This window comes from Chiloscyllium plagiosum, chromosome 26 (assembly GCF_004010195.1).
Source record: "Chiloscyllium plagiosum isolate BGI_BamShark_2017 chromosome 26, ASM401019v2, whole genome shotgun sequence".
Taxonomy (NCBI): domain Eukaryota; kingdom Metazoa; phylum Chordata; class Chondrichthyes; order Orectolobiformes; family Hemiscylliidae; genus Chiloscyllium; species Chiloscyllium plagiosum.
In genome coordinates, this window is record NC_057735.1 from 44,498,484 (window position 1) to 44,509,134 (window position 10,651).

General features: G+C 42.9%; 1 protein-coding gene across 1 annotated transcript in view; it reads right to left on the minus strand.

Moving 5' to 3' along the window:
* The window catches only part of LOC122563305 (peptidyl-prolyl cis-trans isomerase FKBP5-like), a 131,452-nt gene that overhangs the window by 65,540 nt on the left and 55,261 nt on the right, over positions 1 to 10,651 (minus strand). The window contains exons 2-3 of the mRNA XM_043717019.1: positions 7,830 to 7,974; positions 1,973 to 2,115 (exon numbers count right to left, since the gene is read on the minus strand). Of these exons, the coding sequence (XP_043572954.1) occupies positions 1,973 to 2,115; positions 7,830 to 7,974 (288 nt within the window). The remainder of the gene's footprint in view (positions 1 to 1,972; positions 2,116 to 7,829; positions 7,975 to 10,651) is intronic.

Consider the following 10,651-nt stretch of genomic DNA (forward strand, 5'->3'; position numbering starts at 1 on the left):
ATTGTGGGGGTGGACGAGTGAGGGGGGAGAGCTGGTGTGCGTGCTGGCTGGCTTTCTGTCAGCACTGATTATCCTGAATGGCTCACTCATGACTTTGGGTGCTACAAGACTATAATAAAACCATAAGACATTGGAACAGAAGTAGGCCATTCAGCCCATTGAGTCTGTTCCATCATTCATTGAGACCATGGCTGATTTACTAATGCTCAACTTCCCTTTTCTGCCTTATCCCAAGTAACCTTGATTCTGTTACTGATTGAAAATCTGACGATTTTAGCTTTGACTATACTTAATAACCTAGAATCAAAAGCACTCTGCATTCCAGAATTCCATAGATTCATTATCCTCTGTGAGAAGGAATTCCTCCTCATTTCTGTCGGAACTGAGCAGCCCCTAACTCTGAGATGATTCCTTTTGGCCCTAGATTCTCTCACACAGGAAGAATAATCTCTCCACATCTGCTCTGTCAAATTCCCTAAGAATATTATTTGTAACATTTTCTCTTCTTCTTCTAAAAATCAAATGGATACAACGTACTCAACCTTGGGGCGGCATGGTGGCTCAGTGGTTAGCACTGCTGCCTCACAGTGCTAGGGACCTGGGTTCAATTCCAGCCTCAGGCAACTATCTGCGTGGAGTTTGCACATTCTCCCCGTGCCTGCGTGGGTTTCCTCCGGGTCCTCCAGTTTTCAAAGATGTGTAAGTCGGGTGAATTGCCCATCGTGTTAGGGGACTGGGTCTGGGTGGGTTACTCCTCAGAGGGTTGGTGTGGACTTGTTGGGCTGAAGGGCCTGTTTCCGTACTACAGGGAACCTCATAAGAAAATCTCTCCATGCCCAGGGCCAGCCACTCTGTATTGCCTCTAATGCCAATATCTTTCCTTGGATAAGGTGATTGAAATTGTTGGCAGTATTTCGGTATCTCATGCCTTGGGTAGTTTTAACAAGACGCCCATTTTTTATACTCCATTCCTTCTGAAATAAAGGTCAACATGCTGTTTGCCTTCTATATTACCGGCTGAACTTGGATGTTAGCTTATTGTGATTCATGCACAAAAACTCCCCAAAATCTTCTTTGCTGCAGCTTTCTGCAGTCTTTCTCCATTTAAATAATATTCAGCTCCTCTATTTTTCCTGCTAAAGTGCATGACCTCACCTTTTCCAACATTATATTCCATCTGACAAGCCTTTGTCCACTCATTTAACCTGTCTATATTGGTGTCATCCTTTTACCATTTGCCTTCCCGTCTGCTTTTGTACCATCTGCAAACTTGGTCATACCACAATCACTTCTGCCATCCAAGTCATAGGCTAAACCATTAAGAGTCATGGGGACAGGGTTAGCATCAGGGCAAGGTCAATCATGCCTTGAGATTTTTTTTTTTGTTTTACTTACACAGTTAAATTGAGAAACAAAACAGTAAGTATTTCAGGAAAGGGGAAAGGATAAAGTAGTTCAGAGAAATTTTCAAAGGCTTTAAAGCTTAGTTGACATAATTGAAATTTGAAAATCCTTCATGCAGAGTACAGAAAAAAATGTTTCCCCTAACTGAGGACTGTGGAACCATGTGACACAGACTCAGAATAAAGGGACTAAGATGAAAAGAAACATCTTTACTCAGAGGATGGTGAGTTATTGAAATTTTCTACCTCATAGGGCTATGGAAGCTTTGGTCATACTCAAGACAGAAATCATAGCTTTATAGATAAAAGTGATATCAAGGGATATGGGAATAGTGTAGGAAAGCAGCATTAAGATAGATGATCAGCCATGATGGAGAATGGTTGAGCAGAGACGAGGGGCCGAATGGCTGACTCTTGATCCTATGTTCCTCTCAATGAGCATTCCTGCAGGAAAGGCTGTGTTTATTGTCCACCTTCAGTAACCCTGAGAAGGCAGTGGTGGGTTTTCTAACTCCATGGTGTGATATCAAGGTAGAAATGGAAGCGACAACTAATAAAGACACACCCACCTCAAACAGTAATGTGGCATTTGCAGGGACTTTAGGGGGGCTGCCAGCAGCCCCATAGGCATAGTTTGGTTTACAGATCAACTGACAGATCTCCCCCTTCTTCATTGAAGCCACTCCGATGTCCCATGCTTTCAACACTTGACCTATTGAAAGAAAAACATGTTTCTGAAAAGTGCGCAGTTTGCAGTGTATAAACATAATGTCGCTTTCTCCTTGTAAAGGGTAGACTAGGGGGTAAGCTGACAATGATCTTCAAAATTATGAATAAATTCTATAAGTAGATCATCCCATTATAAGTGAGTTCAGAATTAGGGTCCATATATAAAAGATAGTTATTGATAAATTCGATCAGGAATTACCAAGGGATTAGTTACAATGTGAAACTCAAAGAGGTTGAAACAAAAAGAGGGGGTGCAGTGCAGAGAAAGGACAAGCATACATAATTAAAATGGATAAATTCATAGAATCATCCAGTCAGAGAGGTATAAGTACAGAAACAGACCATCCATGCCAACCAGATTTCCTAAACAGAACACGCCCCATTTGCCTGAGGAAGGTTTGAAGGAAGGGTCACTGGACCTGATACATTAATTCTGATTTCTTTCCACAGATGCTGCCAGATCTGCTGAGCTTTTCCAGCAATTTCTATTTTTGTTTCCCATTTGCCTGTGTTTAGCCCATATCCTTCTTAACTTTTCTTATCCATGTACCTGTCCAAATATATTTGAAATGTTGTAACTGTACCTGCCTCTATTACTTCCTCTGGCAGATCAACCCAACGTGCACCACCCTCTGTGTCGCCCCTTTTATATCTTTCCCGCTCACCTTAAACCTATGCCCTTCAGTTTCGGATTCACCAAAACCGTAACCTTATCTATGCCCCCCGTGATTTTATAAACCTTTGTAAGGTCACCACTTAGCCTCTTACACTTCAAGGAAAAAATCTTTGCCTACCCAGCCTTGCCTAGTAGCTCATGTCTTACAGTCTTGGAAACATCCTTGTAAATCATTTTTGCACCCTTTCCCCTTTATTAAAATCCTTCCTATAGCATGGCGACCAAAATTGGAAGCAGTTCTCCAAAAATGGCCTTACCAACACCTGTTAAATGTGTACGCTGTACTCAAGTGTTCTGACTGATGAAGGCAATGCATGCCAAATGCAATCTTCACCACCTTGTCTACCTGCAATGCCACTTTCCGGGAACTATGTACCTACTCCCCTAGGACTCTTAGTGGATTTTTGGTTGTAGGTCAGGAAACCATTTGTTTTGGGGGCAGATTTTTACTGCACTTCTCAGCTTGGTCACTAGCATTGCTGCTTAGGTCTCTGACATCCTAACAGAGATGTTGGCTGGGATGATGCACTGAATTTGATAACAGAAATGAGTTCTCATGAAGCTCAGGCTTTCTTACCAGGTCGTTGCTAACGTCTACAGCATTTGAACATCATGTGATTTTGGCAGAGCTGAGAGTGACTAAAATAATAGGTGCAAATCCTCACAGTCTGAACTTCCTGCATTCTGCAGGTGACACTCCTAAACCCAATACGGCTTTTCCTCTGTCATCAGACACCTCCTTATATCACACTGAACTCTCGATCACATCTGGTTCTTAACCTGTGCCCATCTTTTGGGGTTCAACCCCAGAACACACCCACACCTTCCTGCATTTGGAAGCTTACATACTGTCCACTATGTCATCTTCACGGAGGGATACAAGGCTATAACTCTGTTTGTAGACAGACACAGCGCTAATACTGTCACCCCTAGGACAAAGTGACGAGTCCTGCAACACTTCTGAAATTTAATCGTTTAATGGGAGGCGATGGCCTAGTGGTTTTATCACTGGCCTGTTAATCCAGAGATCTAGATAATGCTCCGGGGACCTGGGTTCAAATCCTGCCACAGCAGCTGGTGGAATTTGAATTCAAAAAATATCTGGAATTAAGAGTCTAATGATGACCATGAAGTCATTGCCGATTGTAGGTCACTAATGTCCTTTAGGGAAGGAAACTGCTATTCTGACCTACATGTGACTCCAGACCCACAGCATGGTGGTTGACTCTCAACTGTCCTGTGGGTAATTAGGGATGGACAATAAATGCTGCCTAGCCAGCAATGCCCTCATCCTGTGAATGAATAACGAAATTTCATACAATCCAGGCATCAAGTGAGATGCCGTTGAGCCACATATAACCCCAGTGGATGGGTCAAACTTTGAACCCTGTGGTACAACCAATGCTGCTTCCATAGTGCTAGGGTAAGAGTTCTGTTTACAAAAAGTGAGGAAAGTGACTGCCATCCTAACAGTGCAATTCAACTGCAATTCCCTAATCCTAAAAGCAGGGTCATGCCCTCCGTTGGTGTCACATCCCCAGATGAACTGCTCCTAAATGGCAGCTAAACACTTTGTGGCTGAGTTGGTGTCACCCATATCCCCAGAGGAACAATGGAAGCCTCTGAGAATGGACAATGACGGCCATTGAAGATATTCGTTCTAGCTCTGGTATGTATGGCCAGAACGTCAGAACCAGCTACTGCCAGAAGATTTGTCTCTCATTGTTACTAAGGTGAGTGTCCAGTTGACATTTATAAGCAATGATTGTATACCGGAGCCTTACACTGTTAACAGGAAGCAGTGTCAATTTGACTCGAGAGTGGGAGCAGAGTTGGCCATTGATGTTGATGAAGGGACATGTAGACATCCACTGAGTAAAGAATGCAGGCATCTTACAACTGACAAAGAAATATAGACGCCAGTATAAACCTTTGTGAGACCCTTAAAAGATGCAAAAGACATCGCCTCAGCTATTCCCTGAAGTAAAGTGTTTAGAAATCTGTTTGGGGTGGATAATTGTTGGGCTTCCATTTGAAACACGAATTAAAGGAGGTGGAGCTGGCTCATGGGATACCAAAGGATGGCATGTGATCAGTTACCTTCTGACTTCTTTTGCGTTATCTTTACTGGCACAAGTTGATTTTTATTCAGACTTACTCTCTGTTATATTAGACCTGCTTGCCTTTGGTGCTTTGTTTTTCCTGGCTTAAGTCTGTGGGATACCTTGATAGAAATTTCACTTCTTATTCATCCTGACAATTGCTGTTTAGTCTGATGAGCTTCGATGAGACACAATAGAAGGAAGCTTCCATGTGACTCAAATATGGGCCTGGACTAGAAGGTCATTCTGATCACCACACCTCAGGAAAGGTTTGTGGGTCTTGAACAAAATGCAGTGCAGATCCAATAGAATGAAGCCCAGTTTCTTAAAGAGAACAATTCATAAAAACTAGGACTGCATTCTCTGGAATTAGGTTAAAAAGTGATTTGATCAAAAGGTTTCAAGTTATTAAGGGGACCAGCTACAGTAGATGGAATTAAGGAAAGGGAGTAGGATCTAAAACTTAGAGCCAGATCTTTCCGCTGTGAAATGAAGGGACACTTGTTCACAGAGTGGGTGGGAGAGTTTCAAACTCTCTTCTTCTAAGGTTAATATCCAATCGAATTTAAGTGAAATGGAAAAATGCATTTACATGGAGTTAGATTGTGAATCAGCTATGGCCTCAATGCATGGCACAATCACTCAGGTGGCCAAAAGATCTTTAACACAACAAACCATGTATCCAGCCCACACTCCATTTGAATGTGATTCCCTTACAGAAGCATAGCAATGCTGAATTACATATATTTCCAAATTGTTTGACTGCTAGATTTGGGCGTACTTCAAACTATTAAATCAGAAACTAGAATCATAGAGTCATAGAACTGTACAGCATAGGAAAAAGACCATTCAGTCCAACTCATCCATGCTAACCAGGAATCCTAACCTACTCCAGTCCCATTTGCCAGCATTTACCCATATCCCTCTACACCCTACCTATTCATATACCCATCCAGATGCCTTTTACATGTTTTGGAGGTGCCGGTGTTAGACTGGGGTGGGCAAAGTTAAAAATCACACAACACAAGGTTATATCCAACAGGTTTATTTGGAAGCACTAGCTTTCGGAGTGCTGCTCCTTCATCAGGTGGTTGTGAAGTATAAGTTCATACGATACAGAATTTATAGCAAAAGTTTACAGTGTGATGCCACTGAAATGACATATTGAAAAAAAACTGGATTGTTTATTAAGCTTTTCATCTTTTAGAATGACCATGTTAGTTTTGGTATGTAAACCTCAGAACTTTTTAGAAGTTATTTTCTCAAGTTAGATCTAACAATAAGTGCCATAAGATACTACATGAGAGTGCGTCCCAATGTTCAGACTGATTCTATTTCTGAAGTGGGATTTGCAGAATCTAACATGGATTTATGCAGTTTTTGGGAAAATAAAATTCTGAGAGTACAAATTCCCCCCACAAAGTAGATGCGCGTGCACGGAGGGGAGACAGAGTGAGTGTGAGCATGGGGGTATGTAGCTCAGGAGATGACAGCAGGTGATGGTGCTGCTATGTTACTTTGCCTTTGCCAGTGCAGTTAGTGACAGTGTCAGCTCCGCTCTTCACCCTGTGTTAGAGGCAGCATACACTGCGTCCATACCATGGTGAAAGCTGACAACAGGAAAGTGCAACTGGCAGTGTGTGAAGTACTAGAGAGGTAAGGTGACCTCCAAGAAATTGGCATAGTAATGATCTGCCACACAGTGTCTGCATTCTCTGAGAAAAGAAAAGCTTTGAACAGTAACCTTTCAATGGAGCTCATCACTGTCATTGATCAATGGTTTAGCTGCTTGTCATTTTCATTTTCTAGCTGTACCTTCACTGGGCAAAGTTAAAAATCACACACCAGGTTATAGTCCAACAGGTTCATTTAAAAGTATTGCTTTTGGAGCACGGCTCCTTCATAAGGTAGCTCGTGGGGCTGAATCTTGATCCTACCCCACTAGTTACCTGATGAAGGAAGCAGCACTCTGAAAGCAATACTTCCAAATGAATCTGTTGGACTAGAACCTGGCGTTGTGTGATTTCTAACTTTACCTGGGGGATACTGGGGAGCGCCTGACAGATCAGGAAATCCTCAGTTTGAACTAAAACAAGTCTGAATTGACTTTTATTATGAGGAGAATCCAAGGAGGTTTGCAATTTGCCTTCAGCCAATTGTGAATTTCAGAAGATTGCACCACTCTCCTCTTTCCTGGGAAGATTGTGCCGTGCCTATCTACTGCACATTGAGTCCTTTAGACTACGCACACCAACAAACACATGGATATAGTAAAATGTCTCAAGGCATCACTAGACAATATGTCACATGTTCATATACGGACATATCAGGACAGATGATCAAAAGCTTTGTTAAAGATTTAGATTTGAAAGGAAGACTTAAAGAATGAGAAAGAGGTAGAGATCTAAAGGGAGGCATTTTCCAGGTTTAAGGTACAGGAAGCTAAAGGTGCAACTTCCAGTGATAGACTGAAACAAATTTGCAGATCCACCTGAGGTCAGAGTTGTAGGACGGCCATGATGTTCACGGATTTAGGGCTGGATTTACTGACTCAGGTACAGAGATGTCAGGCTAAGAGGGATTCAGGGTGAGGGTTAGAGAGAACAGACTTTGTGTTGGAGACCGAAGACCATGAGGTCTGTCTTCACAACATATCATTGAGAAGAAAATTCCATTTATTGAAAATGGTCACAGACGAAGCAGTGTTACTAATCAGAGGGATTGAAACGGAATGTAATGAGGGAGAGCTGGTCTTGGTCAGGCAGAGAGAGGCTGACTTTGGGATTTCCAGAGAGATGCTCCTGAGATCCCAAGGGCAAAAGTAGGTGAGCAGAAAGTTGAGGTCAGTGAATGTCGTAGGTTAAGGTTGGGCTGAGATTTAGCAGATATAAACGACAATTACTTACATTTAGCACTTACCTTTACCCAGATCAAAGACAAATTGCTCTTTCCTTTCTCTACTTGAATCAAATATTTTTCCGTTTAATAGGGTCCCAGTGTAATGGACAAATACTTTATCACCTATCATTGGAGTCTCTTCATCAATGCCTCGCTTCTTGACAACCTGTAGGAACAAAATAACATGTTATCGCATCACAAAGACAGTGACTCTGCAAACGAAGAACTGAATATTGAGCTGTCAGTGTTACTAAAACTGGGAACCCTTGTTGAATCAGTCTACTGTTGCTTTTGCGTCTTGGTGCCTCACATGACAAGTTAATGAGCTCCATTTTGTGACATTTATCATCTTCCACAGTCGCATGGTGGGAAAGCTGAGCAGCGACGTCAAGTTAAGAGCTGCGATTACTTGAATGAGGGAGGAAAGCTGCAGTGATGCAAATGTTTAGTTCCAGCAGCATTGTTGTAAATATGGTTTCAATGCTGAAATTTACCTCCGCAACAACATACGTTGTAAAATCCAAAACTCTAATAAGGCTGAAAACTTAAAGTGACCATCATAAATTTTGTTTCAAAATCCTCTGAACACCAACTAATGCCTGCCATGAGCTAGATGTATCAAACAGCAGAGAGCACTGTCACACTGTGTATTTCAAACACCAGGGAACACTGCCACATGGCGTACTTCAAACACCAGAGAATGCTATGATACTGTGTATTTCAAATAGCAGAGAGCAATGTCACACTGTGCACTCCAAACACCAGAAAACACTGGCGCATTGTTTACTTAAAACGCCAGAGAGCACTGACACACTGTATTTCAATCACCAGGGAACACTTTCATACTATGCACATCAATCCCCAGGGAACACTGTCACACTGTGTACTTTAAACACCAGGGAACACTGTCACACTATGTACTTCAATCCCCAGAGAGCACTGTCACACTGTGTACTTCAAACACAAGGGAACACTGTCACACTGTGTACTTCAATCCCCAGAGAACACTGTCACACTGTGTACTTCAAACACCAGAGAACACTCTCACACTGTGTGCTTCAATCCCCAGGGAGCACTGTCACACTGTGTGCTTCAATCCCCAGGGAACACGGTCACACTGTGTGCTTCAATCCCCAGGGAACACTGTCACACTGTGTGCTTCAATCCCCAGGGAACACGGTCACACTGTGCACTTCAAACTCCAGGGAATACAGTCACACTGTGTACTTCAAACACCAGGGAACACTGTCACACTGTGTACTTCAATCCCCAGGGAACACTCTCACACTGTGTACTTCAAACACTGGGAGCACTGTAACACTGAGCACTTCAAATACCAGGATACACTGTGTACTTCAAACACCAGGGAACACTGTCACACTGTGTACTTCAATCCCCAGAGACCACTGTCACACTGCGTACTTCAATCCCCAGAGTACACTGTCACACTGTGTGCTTCCAACACCGGGGTCACTATTATACTGTGTACTTCAAACACCAGGGAACACTGTCACACTGTGTACTTTAAACACCAGGGAACACTGTCACACAGTGTAATTCAAACACCAGGGAACACTGTCACACTGTCTAATTCAAACACGAGAGAACACTGTCACACTGTGTAATTCAAACATCAGGGAACACTCACACACTGTGTACTTCAATCCCCAGGGAACACTGTCACACTGTGTAGTTCAAACACCAGAGAACACTGTCACACTGTGCACTTCAAACCTCAGGGAACACTGTCACACTGTGTACTTCAAACACCGGGAGCACTGTAACACTGAGAACTTCAAATACCAGGGTACACTGTGACACTGTGTACTTCAATCCACAGGGAACACTGTCACACTGTGTACTTCAAACATCAGGGAACACTGTCACACTGTGTACTTTAATCCCTAGAGAACACTGTCACACTGCGTACTTCAATCCCCAGAGTACTCTGTAACACTCTGCAGTTCAAATACCAGAGAACACTGTCACACAGTGTGCTTCAATCCACAGGGAACACTGTCACAATGTGTAATTCAAACACCAGGGAACACTGTCACACTGTGTACTTTAATCCCTAGAGAACACTGTCACACTGCATACTTCAATCCCCAGAGTACTCTGTAACACTCTGCAGTTCAAATACCAGAGAACACTGTCACACAGTGTGCTTCAATCCACAGGGAACACTGTCACAATGTGTAATTTAAACACCAGGGAACACTGTCACACTGTGTAATTCAAACAAGGGAACACTGTCACACTGTCTAATTCAAACACGAGAGAACACTGACACACTGTGTACGTCAAACACCAGGGAACACTGTCACACTGTGTACTACAAACACAAGGGAACACTGTCACACTGTGTACTACAAACACGAGAGAACACTCTCACACTGTGTACTTCAAACATCAGAGAACACTCTCACACTGTGCACTTCAATCGCCAGGGAACACCGTCACACTGTGTACTTCAAACACCAGGGAACACAGTCACACTGTATACGTCAAACACCGAAGAACAATGTCACACTGTGTACTTCAAACACTAGGGAACACTGTAACATGGTGTACTTGAAGCCCCAGGGAACACTGTCACACTGTGTACTTCAAACACCAGTGAACACTGTCACACTGTGTACTTCAAGCCCCAGGGAATACTGTCACACTGTGCACTTCAAACACCAGGGAACACTGTCACACTGTGTACGACAAACACAAGGGAACACTGTCACACTATGCACTTCAAACACGAGGGAACACTGTCACATTGTGTAATTCAAACACTAGAGAACACTGTCACACTGTATACGTCAAATACCGGGGCACACTATCATACTGTG